The sequence below is a fragment of the Anas acuta genome, chromosome 8 (genome assembly GCF_963932015.1).
Source record: "Anas acuta chromosome 8, bAnaAcu1.1, whole genome shotgun sequence".
NCBI classification, from domain to species: domain Eukaryota; kingdom Metazoa; phylum Chordata; class Aves; order Anseriformes; family Anatidae; genus Anas; species Anas acuta.
This window is the reverse complement of record NC_088986.1, coordinates 23,593,441-23,613,254: the sequence shown is the minus strand read 5'-3', so window position 1 is coordinate 23,613,254 and position 19,814 is coordinate 23,593,441. Positions and strand designations below refer to the sequence as shown.

Below are 19,814 nucleotides of genomic sequence, written 5' to 3'. Positions count from 1 at the left end.
GGAGCCGAGCGAGGAGAGGAGCTGCTGCGGGCACAAAGCCCTGGGGAAGGCAGGATGTGCGCTTGGGTTTCTTGCTCAGGACTCTCCAGAGATCATCTGCTTTCTTACAAAAAAAGAAAGAAAAAAATGAAAAAATTCCTGGCTGCACGTGCCAGGAATTGGTGCTTCCCCTCGTTGCGCTCCTGCGGTGCGTGCCGGGGCTCTCCCAGCACCTCTCTGCCCCTCACCTCCTGCGGCCTCCGGCCCCGTGAGCAGCAGTGCCAGCACCACATCCTCCTGGAACAGAGCAGAGCTGCTGGGGGCAGGCCCCACAATCAGCATCCTCGTGCTTGGTCTCGCACGGCACCGTGAGCCACCCCAGCTGCGCCTCGCAGGGCCCACGCGCAGAAACGTGCCCGTGGAGCACGCCGCCACCGCCAGTGCCAACGGGGGCTTGCGAGGGCGGCGCTCCCGTGACTGCCAAGGGCCAGCTGAGGCAAACCTTTGGGGCGAGAGGTGGCCCAAGAGCTGCACGCCCCCGGGGTCACGGCTTGACGAGGGAGCTAACGCCCGTCCCTCGTGCATCCGCTCCGCGCCCAGGATTAGGCGCGCTCCCTCCCAGCCCCGTCGGTGCAGCAGAGCTGTCCCACGGAGCCGTGTGACGAGGCAGGAAGGCTCCTGACGTGAGCCCGAGCTGCACGGCAATTTGAGAGGCTTCCTCGCTGACCTCAGCAGTGACACTTGGGTTTGCACCTGTGAGTCAAGCGGGTGAATGCAGGTGTGCCTGCACTGGGAGCCTGCCCTTCCCGAGGCTGCCCAACGCCTGTCACCTGCAGGAGGCACGCCTGCGCCAAGCTGGGGTTGCAGCACCCTGGGCACACAGGGGAGCTCTGCCCGAGCCAAATGGCATGTATATTTTAAAAGAGCAGTTTTAAACCAGGAGAGCTTTGCTGTGCCATTCAGCTGCGATGAGCCCCTAGGCTTCCTGGGCAGCTCTCCCTGGGAAGGCCTTCTGACAGCAGCTTGGCGCTGGGTTTTGGAGAAGCCACGCCAAGCCGAGCTGCACAGGAGCTGAGTGCAGAGCTCAGGCCACATCGCCACGATGTGAGAAAAGTGGGCTTCAAACACGTTCTGCCTTGTAGCTGCATTATTCTGAAATCCACGCTCCCTGACTGTGCCACCTCACCGAGCTGTGCTGGGCTGGGGCTGTCAGAGACTGGGACCCATGCAGCTCGGTGCGTGCCCTGTACCTGCAGGGTGCAGGCAGCACAGCCTGGAAAATGGTTCAGGATAGGAGCCCAGATTGGGCATCATGAGACAAAACAGCCAGAGGGTGACGGAGGGGAGCATCCAACCCCCTGACCTCATCTCATCCCCTACTTCTTCCTCCCGGCTGCGTGCGGGATGCGTACGCATCCTGCCTCGCTGACATGCCAGCCAGCTGGTGCTGTGCCCACCTCGTGCTGTAATCAAACCCGCCCGAGCCCCTGTGATCAAGGGGAGGTTCCGCCTCTGTGTTTCAAAACCCAAATCCCCTTGGGCACGCACACCAGGGCAGCACAACGTGCCCTGGCCATTGCTGGCAGCTGGGCGAGACCTTCCTGGGGTTTTGAGGCCGTGTTGCCAACACCGATGCCCTGCCACGCTTCCTTTACACCCACCTCCCACGCTGGTGTCCCTAGAGACACAGATATTTGAGCTGCCTGTCAGCTTTTGGGGAGCACGAACATCTGCCTGCATGCCCTGCATGAGCTCCCACTAAACCCATGACAAACAGCACCTCTAGGGGTGAGCCTAAATGGAAAATGCAAAATAAAAGGTCTGTAGACAAAGGCTGTGATGGGGCAAGCTGGTCCAGGAGGACAGAAATGTCCCCTCACAGCACCTCGCCTGCACATCCACTGCCCCAGGAGGCCCTGCAGGAATATGGGAGGCTCCAGCTGACAACTTCCAGGGGCCAAAGCACTTCTCATGGCTGGGTGAAGCGAGGATGCAAAATTTGTTCTGATCTCCCAGGGGAAAAAAAAAAAAAAAAAAAAGAAGAGAGAGAGAGAGAAGAAAAAAGAGAAAAAGGAAAAAAAGGAAAAGAAAAAAAAAAAAAAAAAAAAAAAAAAAAAGGAAAAAAGAAAAAAGGAAAACGGAAAAAAAGAAAAAGAAAAAAAAGGAAAAAAAGAAAAAAGAATTTTCTGGGGAGAATTCCAGCTTGGACAGAAGTAAGTCTCCAAGGACAGCTTGGCTTCAAACTTTTTGGCTCCAGTAAGATCAACCTGGCCATCCCACGTAACTCCCTGCCACCCTGGCATTCTCCTTGGCATGCCCTGTCCTTAGTGCCCTGCTCTGCTCGCCCCTGATCTCAGCCGGGGACCTGGCAGTGCGTGCAGGGAGCCACAGGCAGAGCCCTGCGCACCCCAGGCAGCCCCTGCCGAGGCTGCTGGTGGTCAGCACTGGCCAACACGGGCAAGGGGAGCACGGCAAGGTTTGGGGCTGCGGGTCTGCTTCCAACCAGCCGTGCTCTCACGGTGCCCAGGGTGCCGCAGTTCAGCCCCCAGCTCCCACGCGGTGAGGAACCCAACCCACCGGGGTGCCCACACCCTGCTGCCAGGGTCTTCGGGCTGGGGCACAGCCAAGAGGAAAAGGTGGGGAGCGAAGACAGCTTAGGAAGGGCTGATAACAACGTGGCAGGGCTCCCTGGCAGAGGCCTGGGTCACGAGGAGGCTGGCAGGACCTGTTGCGGCTGCTTACAGATGGGGTTTGGCACGCGGTGGGCAGCCAGCAGCAGCTCCAGGGCAGGAGGCTGAGCTGTGAGGCACCAGGTGGCTCCGGGACACAGCCACCACATGCCGTCAGCATCCCCCCAGCAGGATGTCTGGGGTGGAAGCACCACCCATCCTGTCCCTTTGTGCCATGGGGCACCAACGCCAGCTCCTCCAAGGTCCCTGCCCATGGCTCACCACACGTGGGGGACCCACGGAGGATGATGGCACGGTGCCTCCCATCCATACGCCCCGTTCACAGGGAACAAAGCAAGGAGATGCCATGGAGCCAGCCTAGGGAGGCTTGGGGAGGCTCTCATGTCCAACGTGAGCAGCCAGAGGAGCTGCTGAGTTTTCCAGGGGCTCTTCTGGGGAAGGAAGTGCCGGGGGCCATGGCCACGTGGGCGGGAGGAAGGCTGGCATCAGGAGTAGACCTGGCATCTGTCAGGAGATGCCTGCCCGAGCACGGATCCTGGCAAGGCACGGGTTTGGTCCCAGGCCTTGTGGGAGCCCAGCTGGGTGCTGCTCCTTTGCTCCTTCTGGTCCTTGGTGACTCCTTCGTGGAGAGGCCGAGCTCACCCAGCCCTCAGCCATCTCCTGCTCCCTCCTCTCAGCCACATCTCGGGCTGCAGCTCCCACCCACCCCACAGAGCCAGCTGGGCTGTAAACAACAGTGAATTCCAGCTGCATTTGGAGCAAGGCAGCTCGTTGTCCTGTGGAGATAAGAATCTGGTGGCTTGGGAGTAAGCACGATCAGTAATGATGGAAGATCGCACGGCCCGGCCATGCAGGATGCTGTGGAGCGACCACAGCAGCTTTTCACGCTCAGCACCTGCCCCAGAGCCTCTCTGGTGGCTCCCAAAGCAGGCACCGCGAGCTGAAGGCTCCCGTTTTGGCACTGACTCACTGCTGCTCCTCACCCGTCACACATCCCAGCGTTTCCCACCCTCGTGCATCACCCCGGCCCCACCACGAGCCCCGTGCTCCGGGCAGAGCCGCCTGTGACGCACGACGGGCCTGTCACCTTCACGTGCAGGGCCCGGGCCTGAGCCTGACTCAGCCATGTCACCAGCAGGGTCTCTGTGCTGACCTGGCTCACCTGGCAAGAGACTGCTCTCCTTGCCCCAGTTGCTGTTTCTCCATTCCCAGTTTCACACCCGGCTGCGCCTGACGGGCCGGGGGATTACTGGGGATTAAGCTCCGTGTGCAGGCAGCTGTTAGCCAAGGGCAGGGCTCTGGGATCCGTCCCCGTCCGTCCCCGCGGGCAGCTCAGCACCCAGAGCAGACACCCAAAAGCCAGGATGGATTCACCCCGCAGGGAACACACCACAGGAGCTCAGCAGCAGGGCTCGGGGGCCCACACCCAGCCTGGTGCAGGGACACGCAGGAGAGCCCAGGAACCTCCTCGGTGGCCTCCCAGCAGACCTCACCTCAGAAGACGTGCCCTGGAGCACCTCTTCAAACTGGGGACACCTCAGCTGACAGCACCTCCAGCTCCACACTGAATCAAACCCAGGGGAAACCACCAGGTTTATTCCCTATTCCCAGGCTGTCCTCTCTCCCCAAGGCTGGGGTCGTGCTGCAGTGCCTTTTGTTCCTCCTCCATCCAGCTCTGTTGAAGCAGGAAGCGGAGCTGGAGATCTCCAGAGGTGACTCCACGTCCAGCAGCCACAACCACATCCTGCAGGAGATGCCCCCAAAGCCCAGAGCAAACACTGCCACCCACCAGGTGCTGTCAGCAGGCAAACAGGTGGAACTGAACCCTGCACGACAGCTCAAACCCTTGGCTAACCTCCAACCCCAAACCCTCAAGTGAGGGCCACGAAGTGCTTGTGGGATGAGCCCAGAGACCCGTGCGTAGCTCTGATTGACTCCAAAATGATCAATAGCTGAAGAATTGGCTGGAGTATCGTGCCTCGCCTTCCCCTGGGCCCAACACAGGCAAGAAGGACTTGCCCCATCCCACCAGGCTCAGCTTCCCTGACACCTGCACAACTTCAGCCCCTAGATACATGAAGAAGAGCCAGCCAAGATAAATGCTTCATTCCTCTCTGGAAGCAGCAGCTGGGTGTTTTGGGCACAAAAAAAAGACAAAGGAGAGGCAGCCAGCTGCTGGCAGTGGCTCCTTCCCCATGGAGAAGGGCACCAGGAAGGTGGAGCTCTGGCCTGGAGGGTTTGGGGGTTCAGCTGAACCAAGCCACAGCACGGGGCCCCTCCAGGGACAGCCCTTGCTGCAGGGAAATGAAGGCACAAAGCACGGCCCCGGTCTGCCCCAGAGGTCAGGCTCCCTCCCAGCCTCCCCCTGCTGCTGCCAGGCCACAGGGCAGCACCTGGGCATGCCAAGCACTCACTAATAGGCCACTAATAAATTAGTAATTATGTGACAAGTCCAGGTGAGTAAGTGCCAGAGACATCTACTGCTCCCCCAGTGCCTAAAGCTGGGAAATAGTCTACAGGAGTTCAGCACACAAAACCACGCTGAAGTCCTCAGAAGTTACTAATGCCTTCCCCTAATTAGAAGGAGGAGAAGTAGGCCCAAAGTGGTTGCTCAGAGCTCCCCTGGGGAAGGGGGGACCTGACGCCACAGCTCCCCAGAAAGGCTGGGGCTCGTTGTGCAAGGCACAAACCAGCCACCAAGTGTTGAGCAAAATCCCATTGCAGCAAGGCCTCGAGTCAGTTCCAACTCTTTATTTGTTGCAGCGTTTGAAGTACACCAGGCACTCAGTGCAGCTCCCGAGACAGATGACAGGAAGAATACTTGGTACAGTAAACATTAAAAGACAACTAAATGGGTAAAATAACAGGGTAACCTCTCATTCGTGCTACAGACAGAGCGGTGTAGCCCTGAAACCTAGCCACCATCAATGCTTCCAGCCTTTCCGGATGGTCAGGGCTGGACTACATGGCCCCAAATCCACAGGATGGCTCACGTCTGGAAAGGCACTGTCCTCCCAGCTGAGCCAAGGGGTGCGTGTTGCGTGTTTGTTTTAGGCCCAGCCCAGCTTTTCCCAGAGCTGTGCCTCAGCTGCCACAGAGCCCGACTTCCAGAGGTCAGATCTTGTTGAGCACGCCCAGAGAGCCGGCCCCAGAGCTCAGGTGCAGGGACAGAAGCAGCTCTGTAAGGACGGGCCTTCAAGTAGTGCAGGATTAACCACCCGTCACGAGTCGGGGCCGTCTCGAAAGACTGGTGGAGCCACGAGGCATGGCGGCACCCAGGCTGATGCCTTTCCCATGCTAAGCCAGACGTAAACCATGTTTTGAGGTCCTTCCTGAGCTGTAGGCAGCTCAGTCATGCTTTTGGAAAACAAACAAAACTCGCAACCGTGTTGAGACGGTTCCCACCTACACTAGGTTTCCAGTTCTATCCCAGAAAGGTCCCATCCCAGAAAGACTAAATGTTTCTCTTCAGTTTTCACATTTCCCTCTTCAGGAACTGTTCACCTCCTGTAGAGAAGGAAGCCGTGTGCCTGCAGCACAGCAGGCACGACTAGCACCAGAGTGAAGGAAGCCCACGTTGCTGACACGAGCCTGTTAACCCACAGACGGGCTTTAATTAGTCTAGGAGGTCACCGTATCTCTCCAGAGTCTGCTCCTCCAGTTCCAACAGCTTCTGGTAAAACTTCTCGGCGGTTTCTTCATCCACATCCATCTGGAAAAGAATAAGTAGTGAGAGGCTCCACAGCACCCCGAGCTTCACATCACCTACCGAAAACCTTCCTGGCCTGCCCTAGGAGCTCCCAGCCCCCAGCACGGGACTGGAGGTACCCCAGGAAGCCTTGTAGACAACCCCAATCCCTCCCCGTGCCCAACACATGCCCAGTTCCTGCTCCAGGGCAGGACCACGGCCCAGCCGAGCCCCCCAGCACAGCAGGCAGCCCCGTTCACCTTTCTGGGCTCCACGTAGTTCTTGCCCAGCCCGGAGGTACAGCTGTGGTACTTGGCGAGCGCATCCAGGTACTCTGGCTTCTGTTTGAACAGCCACACCTAGGACAAACAGCAGCGGAGCAGAGATTTAAGGGACGGGGTTTTCCCCCAAATCCTTCCCTTCTGTAGGCACCCGATGATGGGCACGAAGCATCCAGCACCCGGGGGCCAGCCCTGGCACTGCGGGTGCCCCGGGGCTCCCTGCTGGGAGCGATTCAGAGGGGAGATGCAGCACGCAGCCTGCAGGCACCGAGAGGAGCTCCCCAGGAGGGAGGGCTGCTAAATCACCTTGTGAACCACTTACATGGGCTTCTGCTCCATTAAACGGCGTCAGGGTGTAAGTCTTGGCAAAAAAGCGTATCTGAGGGGAAACGAAATACAAGGCAGAATCAGCGTTTCGGCCCAAGGTTTCTCTGGCAAGCCCAGCAACACAAGATCACCCAGAAGGGGTAGAAATGCTTCTCAAAGCTGACTGCAGGCCTCACCACCTGCTTGCGACCAGAGCATCCCTTTAACATCAGGAGCTGGGTTCCTGGGAGCCTTCCACCAGACCCAGACCCCACACCTCCAGAGGCAGGGTGCCCAACCCACACCCCGCAGATGCCTTGTCCCGGTGGTATCAGGATCACGTAAGGCAGGAGGCAGAGTGGCAGTGCCACCAGCGCTGGAGGACACACGAGAAGGCACTGCCTTCTCCTCTGCCAGCAGAAAGCTGATCCCGCAGGGTCGGCTGCTGCCACGTGGGCAGCCCCAGCAGGAAGGCCCATCCTGCTGCACCAGCAGCAAGGCTGCAGGCAGGGCCAGTACTCAACCTAAAAGGCAAATCCTCAGGAAGACGGACAGGGACAGTTTGGGGAGGCAATAGAGAGCAGATGACTTGGTATTTTTCAGTATTTTTTTTTCTATACCCTTAGAAAGCAAAGCCTGCTGCAAAAGTGAACAGCATTTCAAGGCACAAGGGACGAGTTTTGTCCTGAACTCTGCTGCCACTGACACCCAGTGTTTTACAGACACACAGAGCACTGGCAAGGGGTGCGTGCAGGGCTGAGCTCTGGCTGTGTGGACAGCACTGCCCAGCAGCAGAACTGCAGGGAGGGCTCAGGGGAGCTCAGCTGGGAAAACCGAGCCCCAAGGTGCTAAAGGACAGGTCTGCAAGATGTGGCTACGCCTTCTCTGCTTCTCCTTCCCACTTGTTCCTCAGGAGGAACCGACAGCAGAACAAAGACACCAGCAGGGCCCTCTGCCCAGCACCACGCGGGTGCAGTAAAGCCCCATCCTCTAACTCCCCAAGCCTGCTACGTAGCAGCAATAGCACCCAGGAGCACACAGGCAGGCTGCACATCACTTGCAGTGAAACACATCAATGCCTCTACCCAAATCAACTCCAGCACATGCCCCCACACCAGCCAAGAGCTTCACTCACCAGCCACATGATGGGCATGAGCAGTGTCCACAGAAACACTGGCAGAATTCTGTAGGTCATGTTGGACATAACGAGACCGGGACAAACCACGCTGGAATACAGACCCTGCGGAGAGGAAACATGGTCTGTGAGCACCCCAGAGCAGAGAAGGGAACATAACCCTTCCCTCAGGGCACTTCCCAGCAGGACAGCGAAGGGGATCACAGAGAATAGCACATACCCGTGTCTCTGGGACTGCAAGAACCAGAGTGATCAGACTGATTTTTGAGGGGTCCCAAATTAGAGGCCTTCACGTTAAGTCTGTGCCCGTTACAAGCACACCACACGGCCTCCTGACACATCAGGACCTCATGCTGGTGCTCTACATACAGTTCAGCAGCCACCCCACAGTCACAGCAGCAGCTCTTTGCTCTTTAAGACCAGCTCTTTGTCTAGAGGGAAAGCTTTAGGAAGGTAAGAGCCTCTCCTAAAAAGCTGCTACTTTCCTTTGGCAGTCTGAGAGCCCCCTCAATCTGTTCTTACGTGTGCACTAGAGAACAGACCTGATTGCTAGGCATTAATGCAACACAGTAGCAACAATGCAACGATAATTACAAATAGGAGGTGCTCATTAGCCTCTTCAGATGCACAAATCCCATCGTCACCTGCTTATTAAGTTTCCTGTTGAGAACCACGCTCGTCAGGTCAGTGGCGTATTTGGAGGAACTGTATGATTCCTGCCCCTTGGCATGCTGATAGTCGGAGAGGCTGAAGGCAGATTCCCTGGCGTTGCTGGAAGAGGTCCAGATGAGCCGGGAGGGCTTTTCATTCCCGCAGAGCAGGGACTCGAGCTGACGAATCTGCAAGAGACGTGTTAGCCTGCTGAGCACACGCTTTTAAAAGCTTACGGTACGGTTTTACCGTTCTGAAGAGCTGCTCCCAGTCTTAGCCAGTCTTCACCAGACTGGCCGCACAGAAGCCAGCAAGCTCCATAAAGAGCCACAGCTCATGTGCAGCCTCAGCCCAGGTTTCCCCAGGAACACCTGCAAGCAGCTGGCATCCTTTGGCACAGCTGTTCAACACCTCAGCACTCAGCAGAACCAAGCCTTGGTGTCCTCCCAGGACAGGGAGCGAACTACGCAAGGTTTGCCTCTCTCCACTGACCACAGGAACCTTCAGATCGCATTACCCCTTGCAATGATGGCTCCGCCACCACTTGGAGCTATTTTAACAAAGCCCGAGACCTTTGTCCTATCGTTCCTTGTGTCAGGCTCCTGCTTGCAGCAGTGTCAGCAGCTGTAAGGCAGAACTGATCCCTCAGCCCCCACCGTGCCTGTCCCTAGCCACATCAACCAAACCCGCAGCCCGATCTTCGCTCACAGCCTCACCAGGATAAAGTGCCCAAAGAGGTTGGTAGCAAACACCTCCTGCAGCCCGTCGCCATTCAGCCTGTCCGTCTGGGTCATTACGCCTTCCGCTGTGGTCAGCATGTGAAGCAGCTTCCTGCAAGCCGAGGACAGGAGTTAGAGAGGAATCAGACACAGAAGCCAAGCTCCACCATGGACAGAGACCCAGCACCAAGCCTAACGCACATGAAGAAAGGAGCCTGGCATCTATACTGGGCACCCAGCTATATCAGACCCCATGTCCTTCAGGTGCTGCAGGGCACCTCACCTGGCTGCCAAGCCCACCCCAAGCAAGCCCACGCCTTGCATGGGGCCATGCTCCAGGGGCAAAGGTTTTAAACTGAACGAGAATGGATTTGGGTTAAATATAAGATTTTTTCATGGGGCTGAGGCACTGGCACAGGCTGTCCTGAGAAGCTGGGGAAGGCCCATCCCTGAGGGTGTTGAAGGCCAGGCAGGAGAGGCCTCGGGGCACCTGGACCTGGTGGGAGGTGTCCCTGCCTGGTCTTTAATGCCCCTTTGAACCCAAAGCAGCCTGTGGGGCTGTGCCGAGGAAGGGGAGCAGAGCTTCAAGGCTCACCTCACCCCCCCCAACACCAGCAGCACCCCAACACCCGCTCCATGGGGTAACCACCCCCGTGTCCCCCTACCCGGTCAGGAGGCCCTTCCAGAGGGCCTTGAAGTTCACGTGCGGGTTGGGCATGATGCCGGCGTTGAGGTAGACAAAGTCGAGGCGCTGGAACCTGCGTGGAGATGGGAGCAGCAGGGTTAGGGTTGTGGGGGGGGGGGGTGTGGAGAGGGGACACGCGTGGAGGGGGAACTCACCGGCAGCGCAGCTCCTTCGCAGCACGCAGCACGGAGGCCAGGCTGCCCAGATCCACCTCCACGGTGGAGACCTGAGCAGCGGGGTGCAGCTCCAGGATGGCATCGCGCGTGGCCTCGGCCTTGAGGGCGTTGCGGCAGGCCACGCACAGGTGGATGCGGCCGTCCTCCTCCAGCAGCCGCCGGCACAGCGCCAGCCCCACGCCGCTGCGAGGGCACGACACGAGGAGGGGGGGGTGGAAAAACGTTAGGGGCACGCGTGGGCACCCCACGGGGTCCGTTCCCCACTCCCGACCCGGTCCCGGCGGCACTCACCCGCTGGCGCCCGTGACCAGCACCACCCGCTCCATGCCCGCGCCGCGATCGCGATCTCCGCCGCCTCCCCCCCCCGTTTCCCCGCCGGCGCGCTATAACCGCCTCTTTCCCGCCTGACGTCACAGCCCCGCCCTCCGCCGCCAGCCAATCAGCGCGCGCCGCGGGGGCGGGGCCGCGGGGGGCGGTGGCGTGATGGTGGGCCGAGAGCTTGGGGGGGCGTGGCCAACCGAGACCACGCCCACCACGATTGGCCACGCCCCCTCGGTCTTGGCCACGCCCACAAGCCTTAGCCACGCCCACCCCCATGCCCTATAGGGTCCCATAGGGTCCCATAGAGTTCCATAGGGTCCCATAGGGGTCCCATAGGGGTCCCATAGAGTTCCATAGGGTCCCATAGGGTCCCATAGGGGTCCCGGTCCCCTCCTTACCCCACCCACCCCTCGTCCTCCTCCCTGCGCCCCCCGCGGGCACCCCAAAGCCCCCCGTGCTGCCCCCCGAGGGTCTGTCCCCCCCAAAAAGGACACCACGAGGCCGGGTGATGGAGCGAGGGGCTCTTAGCGGGGCGGCCCCCGCCAGGAGGGGCCCCCCCAGAACACAGCGAGCGGGGCCCCGCGGGGCCGCAGCGACGCGGACGGGGCCGGCAAAGCACGAGGGTCCGCGTGGGGTGTGCGGCCGGGGGGCCCGACGGGGGGCCCCATAGGGCACAGGGGGCTCAGGCGACCCCATAAGCCGCGGTCAGGGCCACGGCGGGCCCTACTGTCCGTAATTCTGTCCGTCTGTCCATCAGTCCGTCTGCGGGCCGGCAGCAGAGGCTGGATGCCACGCGGGAACAAGCACGTCCCAAAAATCCCCCAAAAGCTCCAGTTCGCCGCCCTATAACCACGCGGCTCCTGGTGTCCACTCCGTCTCCGTCCCGCCGCCACCAGGAGCAGGGCTCAATAAATAACCTGCAGTCAGCCCGGGGCAGCGGGGGAGCTGCGGGGCCGTGCCGTCCCCGTCCTCTTTGGGGTTTGTCCTCCTAGGCTGTGCAGCGAGAACCTAAACCAGGGGGGGTCCCGTGGGGCCGGGCACAACGGGGTCACTCGTCGCCGGCTGGCTCGTGGAGCAGGCGGTGGATGTCCTGGAAGGAGGGACGGTCCTTAGTGTCCCGCCGCCAGCAGCTCAGCATCAGCTTATAGACAGAGTCCGGGCACAGCGCGGGCTGCGGGAGGTAGGTCTGGAAAAGGAGAGCACAGGGGGATGGGGTTAGGGACACGGAAATCCCATGGGGCGGCACCGAGCGGGTCCTGGGGGGGGGAAAAACCCTCCCATCCCGTCCCGTCCCGTGCCCACCTGCCGGCCCTGGTCGCGGAAGAACTCCCCGGTGTTCTCGATGACCTGCTCGTCGGACAGCTGCGAGTAGGGCTGCTCGCGGCACAGCGTGAAGGTCTCCCACAGCGTCACCCCGAACGCCCACACGTCACTCGCCGTGGTGAACTTACCCTGGGCACAGTGAGCACATCAGGGTCAGGGTGGGCAGCGCCACACCCCAAATACCCCGGGCTCCTCAATCCACCTCTGTAGGGTCAGAGCGTGGCCCCATACACCCCGTTCCCCCCCCGCCTACCAGCAGGATGCTCTCCCAGGACATCCAGCGGATGGGCAGCACGGCGCGGCCCTGGATGCGGTAGTAGTCCCCGCTGTAGAGGTTCCTGCTCATGCCGAAGTCGGCGATCTTGATGGTGTAGCGCTTCCCCACCAGGCAGTTGCGGGTGGCCAGGTCGCGGTGCACGAAGTTGAGGGAGGAGAGGTACTTCATGCCCGAGGCGATCTGGCTGGCCATGAAGCGCAGGTCGCGGTAGCTGACGGTGGGCGTCTGGGCGTCCGGGGGGCTGTGCGCCTCGTGGCGGGCCAGGAACTGGTTGAGGTCGCCGTTCTCCATGTACTCGGTGATCATGCAGAGCGGGTCGTCCGCGATGCAGACAGCCAGCAGGCGGATGATGTTGGGGTCCTTGAGCCGCGCCATGATCTTGATCTCCTTCAGGAAGTCGTTCCTTGCGGGGACAGAGAGCGGGGGTCAGGCGGACACGGGGCTGATCCTTTTTGGGGTGTGCGCAGGGGCTCAGGGAGCAGCTTAGGACCAGCGAAGCCCCGTGGGGAGGGGGGCCGGTACCTGGCGTTCTTGTTGGCGTCCGCCCGCAGCATCTTCACAGCCACCAGCACGGGGCGGGTGGAGCCGGCCTCCAGGCCCTGCAGGGCCAAGTCCTTGTCCGTGAACTTCTCCATGCCCTCCACTTCGCACAGGTGGACCTGCGGGGGCAGACGTCACCGCCACCTCCCGCGCTCCCCCCTCCCTCCAGGCCCCGTTTTGGGGCGAAGGCAGCGAGCAGGAGCCCCCTGCACCTCCCACCCCAACCCCATCGGGGCCCCGCTCCCCCTCACCTCCCCGAACTGGCCCTCCCCCAGCTTCTCCTTGAAGGTCAGCAGCTTCCTGGGGAACTCCTCCACGGCCACGTCCTTGCCGGAGAGCAGGTCCATGGTGAGGGCGGGCACCGAGTAGGTGTTGCCTCCCGTGACGCCCTGCAGGTTCACGATGTCGGCCTCGGCGTAGTGGGGGACGCCCTCGGGGACGGCGGCCGGGGACGGCTTCACGAGGCCGCTGCAGCCTGGGGGAGACAGCGGGGCCAGCCCTGCCGCGGTGTCCTTCAGAGCTGCAGCACCACGAGGACGGGCTTCAAGCACCAGCTTCGTGGTGTGCCCCCTCCCCAGGAGGATCTCCCCGCTCCTCACCCGTGTCCTCCTCCCCCGGCGTGAATTCGGGCAGCTTGCGGATCAGGCGCGAGGGCTCCTGGTAATCCGGCCCCAGCGGGAAGATGCGGTCGTAGGTGGAGTTGGACTCGTGCTCGCTGGACGAGGAGGAGCGGTTGTGGTTGAACATGCTGGATTCGCTGGGCAGCGAGAGGCTGACGGTCATTTCGTCGTCCAGCATCCTCCGAGATGCCTGCGAGAGGGGGACGAGGGAGGGGAGGGCTTGGAAAAGGCCACCAGGGCTCAGCGTGGCGCCGGTGGGTCACCTTGCCCCTACAGGGACGAGTTTGGCGCAGACACCTCGGATGTCTGGGGGCTGCGGTGGGAGCCCACCAGCCGCCCCGCACGCGCCCACCTTCTCCAGCATCTTCTGCCAGAACTGCCGCCACAGGATGATGACGATGATGGCCAGCAGGATGAAGATGATGGCCACCAGGCAGCCGATCAGGATGCGCGTGTTGCTGTCGTCCACCTTCAGCGTGGGGTCTGGCAGGAGGGGACAGCGAGAGCAGGTCGTGCTGGGCCGAGGGGACAGCCCCCGCCCCCCCCTTTTCTCCCCTTTTGGAGCCCCCCCGAGCATCTCCCCACGGGGAGGTGACCCCAAGCCCTGCCCGGCTCAGGGTGACCGACTTTCCATTGCCTTACCATACGTGGTGGGGGCCATGGGCATCTCCGGGGGGGCCACCGAGTTGTTGTACATGGCTGCGTCTGGCGAGGGAAAAGAAGAGCCCGTCGGGGTGGGCGCATGGGCACCCCCAGCCCCATTTCCCCTCCGAATGCCCCACGCAGGAGGGATCCCGGGGCCGGCAGCAGGGGGCTGTCAGCGTGCCGGTACCCGACTGGAAGGTGATCTCGCTGAACATCATCCAGGTGTCGGCGAAGTAGTACTGGCACTTGATGGCGCTGGCCATGCGGTGCAGCAGGGGCACGGTGACGAAGCGGGCGCTGGGGTTGACGTCGTCCAGCACCAGCACCGAGGAGACGGCGTTGGGCTCCCACTCGCCGGCGTCGGAGCGGAAATAGCACTGCACCTCCTTGAAGATCTTCACCCCTTTGGCGAACATGTTGTTGCAGTGCACCTGTGGGGCAGCCCGTGAGCGCGGCCCGCCACGGGACGGGGACGGGGACGGGGCTTTGGGGGACGCGGGGCGCACGGACCTTCATGGTGGTGAAGTTCCTGATGCGGTCGAACTCGAAGGTGATCTCCACGTAGCCGCCGGCCGTGCTCTCGTTGCGCCAGCCCACGTAGTCGTAGCCCGGCCAGACGTGGTACTCGTGGGTCTGCGTGAAGTCGTCCAGCCCCGACACGCCGTCCGTCAGCTGGCCGAGCCCCTCCGTCATGCTGCCACAGGCGGGGAATTTGGGGAGCTCTCGTGAGCACCGGGAGCCTGATGGTGCCCAGCTCATGAGAGCAGCAGCCTGGGCACCTCACGGCTCCTCAGAGCCCCTGGAAGCAGGGGGACCCCATATCCTTGCAGCTTTGGCCTCACAAAACCCCGCTCCTCACCTGTACCCGAAGGCCCCGTCGTACACGGAGTCGTTCAGGTAGATGACGGTGCCGCCGGGGAGGACGAGCTGCTGCCCAGCCGGCGCGTTGTAGGACACCAGCCCGTCTGCGGGGAAGGGAGCGTGAGCTGCTCTGCCCCAGGGCCCCGCACAGCCCCGATGGGACAGACGGACAGACAGACAGACAGACAGAAGGGAGATGAGCACCAAAGCACCCAGCACGCACCGAGCCAGACGCAGCCGTAGAGCTCCACACGCAGGCAGACGTTCATGGAGTGGTCGGTGACGGGGATGAAGCGGACGAAGCGCGCGATGAGCGGCGGCTCCAGGTCCTTGAGGACGATGTCGTAGGGGTTGGTGTTGCCATCCAGGACCTGGGGAGACACAACGGCGGTGGGCACGGCCCCAGCGCCCCGCGGGGACGCCGAGGGATGCGCTCGGCAGCCTCCCCACCTGCTTCCCGTGCCGGTTCCTCCAGGAGATCCAGCGGGTGCCGTCCCGGCTGTAGTTGATCTTGTACATGGGGGCAAACTCGTTGCCGTGGCCCCCGGCGTGGCGGCCCTGGGTGCCCACCAGCGTGATGAAGTGCAGGGCGCGCAGGTCGATCTGCAGGAACTCCTTCAGGTCATCGGGCTCCACCGGGATCTCGGGGCACCAGGCACCGTCACCGTCCTCCGAGTCCAGCCTGCGAGCGCCACGGGGAGGGTGGAGAGATGTTTTGCAGGTGGGCAACGCTGTCCCCGTGCCCCCTAGCCGAGCCTGTGCCATCTCAGCACCCCCAAGGGTCCCCCCTGAGGGTCTCCCATTGCCGGTGCCCCGCACTCACCGTCCATACTTGGCGGCCGTGGACTCGGACCACTGGCTGGAGGCGGAGATGTCCTCGTCGGGGATGTGCCCCCCCGACATTCCCAGGGGGTACCGGCACACCGCTGCGAGGAGAGCGGGGTGCTGAGCGGGGTGCTGAGCGGGGTGCCCCCTCGCTCCCCATCTAGGTCACCTTTCCGCACCGTGACCACCCCGTGCAGCAGCAGGGGGGGCAGCGTGCTCCATCCCCCCGGCTTGAGGAGGAGGGACGAAGGGTGAGGGGATGTCCCCGACACCTGCCTGGTGCTGGTGGGAGAGCCGCTGGGCACCAGAGGGCTCAATCCCGAGCCCCAAATCCCACCCGCAGCCACCTGCCCTCAGCCGTGCCACCTCACTGCTCCCCACCCGCCCCTGGTAGCAGGGGACGAAACCTGCTGGCCCCTCGGGGAGTGGAAAAGTACCCGGAGCGGCGGGTGGGCTGCGCCCCCTGCTCGGCACCGCATCCCCACGGGTTATTTTTTCATGCCTGGCTGCCAGGAGAGCTGCTGAAAGGCCGGCTTGTTTGGCCGTGTTTACCCTCTCCCCGCCAGCTCCGGCCCCACAAAGCTCCCTCCGCAAACTGCCCCGAGGAAACCGTGCGGGTCCACGGTAACACCGAGCACCCACGGCTCGGGCACAGCCTGCGGCGCGCCTGGCACCGCTCTCATCCCATTCCCAAGCTGCAAATCCAGCTGGAGGTGAGGCCAGCCCTGCCTCGGCCCCAGCACCGAGCTGCTGCCGGGCTCTCACTTACCCGGGTTGACCTGGGCTCGTGCAGCTTGTAGGACGCAGAGCAGCGGCACCAGCAGCACCAGCAGCGGCGTGGGGAGGGCTGGCATGTCGGCGGTCCTGTGGAGACACGGCCAGGGGGGGTCACACCACTGCTGCCAACCCCCCGAGCCTCTGTGATGCTATTCAGGCACCCCATTCCCAAGCCCCTGCTGCCAAAAGGGCCACGGGCAGCACACGGAGCCTCCAAAAGCCCCCCTCGGGGTCAGCACCGTCCCGGATGGATGGGCAGACCCGCTGGGGGTGGTTGGAAAGCAGCACGTTGCACAAGCTCGGCCCGTGGCAGCGCTATCACGTTGCGCAGCGCGCTTTCCTTGCCTTCTGGCTGCGGAGACGTAATAGCAGGTAATTGCCCGAGATTGATGCCGTGTTTGTTTTGATGGTTCTCCGCTCCCGTGCCAACCTCGGTGTCACCAGAGGGGTGAGAGCCAGCCGCGGGCTGGAGGGAGCTGCCCAGGAGGAGGTGAGCACAGCTAGAGAGGAGCAGGCGGTGGGCACGGGGCACCCCCTGGCGCTGTTCCCTGCTGCTTTTTTTCCTGCTCCCAGCCCCAAAATCCTAGGCAGCAGCCCACGTTGCCAGCCAGCTGGGTTGCAAACGGGAATTTCACCTACAGAGCTCGGGGCTGGTGAGCAGCGCGCGAGGCTCCGCTGCTCGCTGACGGATCCAATCTCTCCGGCCCCAAAATCTCAATTTCCTCCCGCATTCCAGCGCATATCCGCAGACATTTTTTCCCACTATTCTTTCAGGCTGAGTAAACTCTTTAGGCATCAGGGTAGCAGATGCTGCCACCTCCCCGAGGGAAGGGGCTCAGGTTTGGGCTCACGGAGGGGCGTTTGCTCCAGCAGCCAGGCTGGAGGCAGCGGGAAGGCGGCGCCGGGCGAAGGCGCGCATGGTCCGAGCAGCCCAGCGCTGCTGGCAGGACGGCTGGAAAGCGGTTTTGTTCCGCCAGCCCTGACAAAAAGGCTGGCTCTGCAATGGTTCGCCCGAAGAGGTTCACCCAAAAAGTTTTCCGAGTGCTGGAAATTGTTACTGCACGGCGTTTGGGGAGATCCTCCCTCAGGCTTCCCTGTTCCGCTTCCGTTTTTGTTTGTTTGTTTTGCCTTTTATTTTCCTTCTTTTCTTGTTCTACCGAAATTAGCAGGGAAAATTAAGGTGGGGAATGAATAAATAAACAAAACCCATGCTTGTTCAGAAACGAGCCCGCGGGTGCCGTAAAGCACACCCCGCTGCCGGGAAGGAGGCTGGCGTGGGGCGAGCAGGCGACCGGGGTGTGCCAAGGCCTGAGGTGGGCAGAGTTTTGGGTAGGGGGCCTGGCACTACAGCCCCCGGCGTGCCGTGCCGCTGGCGCAGCCACTACAGGAGCAGAGAGCAGCATGCCGGGACGCGTAGTCCCCCTCCTCCCCCAAAATGCCATTTTGGAGCTCGGCTGCCTTGGATGCAGCCCCATTTTCTGGAGCTGCGAGCGTCTCCCCAGCCAGGGGCTCACTGCGGTGGCGCAGCGCGCGAGGAGCACCCGGTGTGTCCCCAGGGCCACCGGCCACCCCAAGGGGATGCCAAGAGCACGGCCGGGTGGTGGCAGGGCTGGGGACGTGGCCCCGTGGGCGCTGCACCCAGCACGGGCCCCCCGGCAGCCGGGAGCTGGGGCCCTCCTCCCGCTGCGTGCCACGCCGCACGGCATCGCCCCGCCACGGCCACACGGCACGGGAAGCCACCAGCAGGTCCCCAGCGCCGGGATGGGGACAATTCGTGCCATGTCCCCGCCCTGTAGCGAGCCCGTGCCCAGCTCGGGGACCAGAGGGACAGCAGGGCCACCGTGGCCGGCCAGCACCGCCGCCGGCTGTGCCAGCACACGCAGGAGGGAGAGGAGGAGACACCAGGAAACGCTGGCCAGGCGCAGAGCGAGGGGCAAAACGTTGGCAGAAGGGGAAAAACGGAGAGAAAAGGCCAAGCGCCAGCAGCCCAGGCAGGGATGCTGCCCCACGCGGAGCCACTGCTGCCCCATCCCCTCCTGGCCCCACAGAGGGACCCGATCCAGCTTTGGGGTCCCGGGCAGAGCAGGGCAGAGCCTACATCCCCCCAAAACCCCAGGACGGGGCGGCAAGGCCTCCCCAGGGACCCCAAGAGACTCACCGGAGCGGGGAGGCGGTGGTGGGCGGGCGGGCTCCTCGCTCCTCGCCCGGGCTGGGGGAGCCAGGCGAGGAGCGAACTTCCCCGGGCTGATGCAAGATGCCTCTGCGAGCGCGCTCGCATTCTGCGGATTCCTGGGAGCCGGCCAGAAATCCCACAATCCTACATCTTGCACATTTGGTTTCAATTAGGGAGCGGAGAGGGGGGGAGCCAGTCACCAATCCAGGCTGGCTTTTCGGCGGAGGTTATTTTCCTCGACCCGAGGGAATGTGCGCAAAGCTATAATTTACAGCAAAACCCATTCATAGCGCGAGAGAAAATATAAAAAAAAAAAAAGAGACCTGTGGCTGGTGAGAGAGCTTAAAGCAATAGGCAGCGTTTTTCTTTCCGTGCTCAACCCCAAGGCAGCAGGACGGAGTGCCCCGACCCTCCTCCTGTGCCACGCAGACGAGGGGCTCCCCAAAATGTGAGTGATGGAGGAGCCCCCACGACCTCCCCGGTCCCTTCTCCGGGTGCCAACCCACTCAGGGCCCCCCGATTGCTCTGCAGAGCTCCTGTGCTTGGCGGTGCCGCGGCCGAGCCCCCTGCCCCACGTGGGGAGCGGGAGCAGCCCGGGGGCTCCCCAGGCCGCACGCTGAAATTTGGGTTTTCATCACACCGCCTCCAGGCAGCGATTCGGCACCGTGGCCACCGAGCGCGCGACGCAGCACGGAGGAAACAGGAATAATGGGTTCGAATCATTTTTTGTGCAATAGTTTAAAAATTAGTAGTATTTCTGTTTTTTTTGCTGGATTTTGTGCCAGCGCCCATGCTGGCAGCCAGGCTGGGGGTGCTGGGACCTGCAGCCCCCTCCCCGCAGGGCGCACGTGGCCAGGAGCCGCGCTCCCACACCAGCCCCTCCCCGAGCAGCGGCCCCAAAAACTCTCCCACCCTGCCGGGCACCCCGAGCCGGACCCGGCGCCTGCCCCAGTGCCGCCGCCTCGCTCCAAAACCCCAACCCAGCCCTCGCTGCCAAACTGCCGGCCCAGCTGGGCTGCAGACAAACAAATTCTGAGTCAGCTGCGCTGGAAGCCATCGGCTGCCCAGCAGGGTGCTGCTGGGGCGCTGGGGACCCTCGGCCCGGGCGGGCACCCCAAATCCCTTGGGGCGGGCAGGAGCAG

At 62.3% G+C, this 19,814-nt stretch overlaps 2 protein-coding genes across 4 annotated transcripts; both read right to left on the bottom strand.

Moving 5' to 3' along the window:
• Positions 1–5,405: 5,405 nt before the first annotated feature.
• On the bottom strand, positions 5,406–10,757 carry HSD17B7 (hydroxysteroid 17-beta dehydrogenase 7). The gene is made up of 9 exons (XM_068690771.1): positions 10,602–10,757; positions 10,290–10,493; positions 10,115–10,207; positions 9,447–9,561; positions 8,724–8,918; positions 8,080–8,184; positions 6,961–7,017; positions 6,618–6,716; positions 5,406–6,381 (listed from the first exon to the last, which is right to left on the bottom strand). Exons 1-9 carry the CDS (start codon positions 10,634–10,636, stop codon positions 6,286–6,288), a joined length of 999 nt encoding a protein of 332 aa, XP_068546872.1. The 5' UTR covers positions 10,637–10,757; the 3' UTR covers positions 5,406–6,285.
• A 380-nt stretch (positions 10,758–11,137) lies between these two features.
• On the bottom strand, positions 11,138–18,807 carry DDR2 (discoidin domain receptor tyrosine kinase 2). 3 transcript variants are annotated; one of them, XM_068690758.1, is made up of 16 exons: positions 18,658–18,807; positions 16,492–16,586; positions 15,721–15,823; positions 15,348–15,579; positions 15,121–15,268; positions 14,896–15,001; positions 14,547–14,730; positions 14,224–14,467; positions 14,034–14,096; positions 13,744–13,874; positions 13,371–13,581; positions 13,023–13,291; positions 12,754–12,890; positions 12,208–12,634; positions 11,934–12,083; positions 11,138–11,817 (listed from the first exon to the last, which is right to left on the bottom strand). In XM_068690758.1, the coding sequence occupies exons 2-16, from the start codon at positions 16,574–16,576 to the stop codon at positions 11,680–11,682; spliced, it is 2,628 nt and encodes an 875-aa protein (XP_068546859.1). In that variant the 5' UTR covers positions 16,577–16,586; positions 18,658–18,807; the 3' UTR covers positions 11,138–11,679. The 3 variants fall into 3 exon arrangements, with proteins under 3 accessions (XP_068546859.1, XP_068546860.1, XP_068546861.1); XM_068690759.1 differs by having other exon boundaries at positions 13,023–13,270; XM_068690760.1 differs by having other exon boundaries at positions 13,023–13,246; positions 18,658–18,806.
• Positions 18,808–19,814: the final 1,007 nt, after the last annotated feature.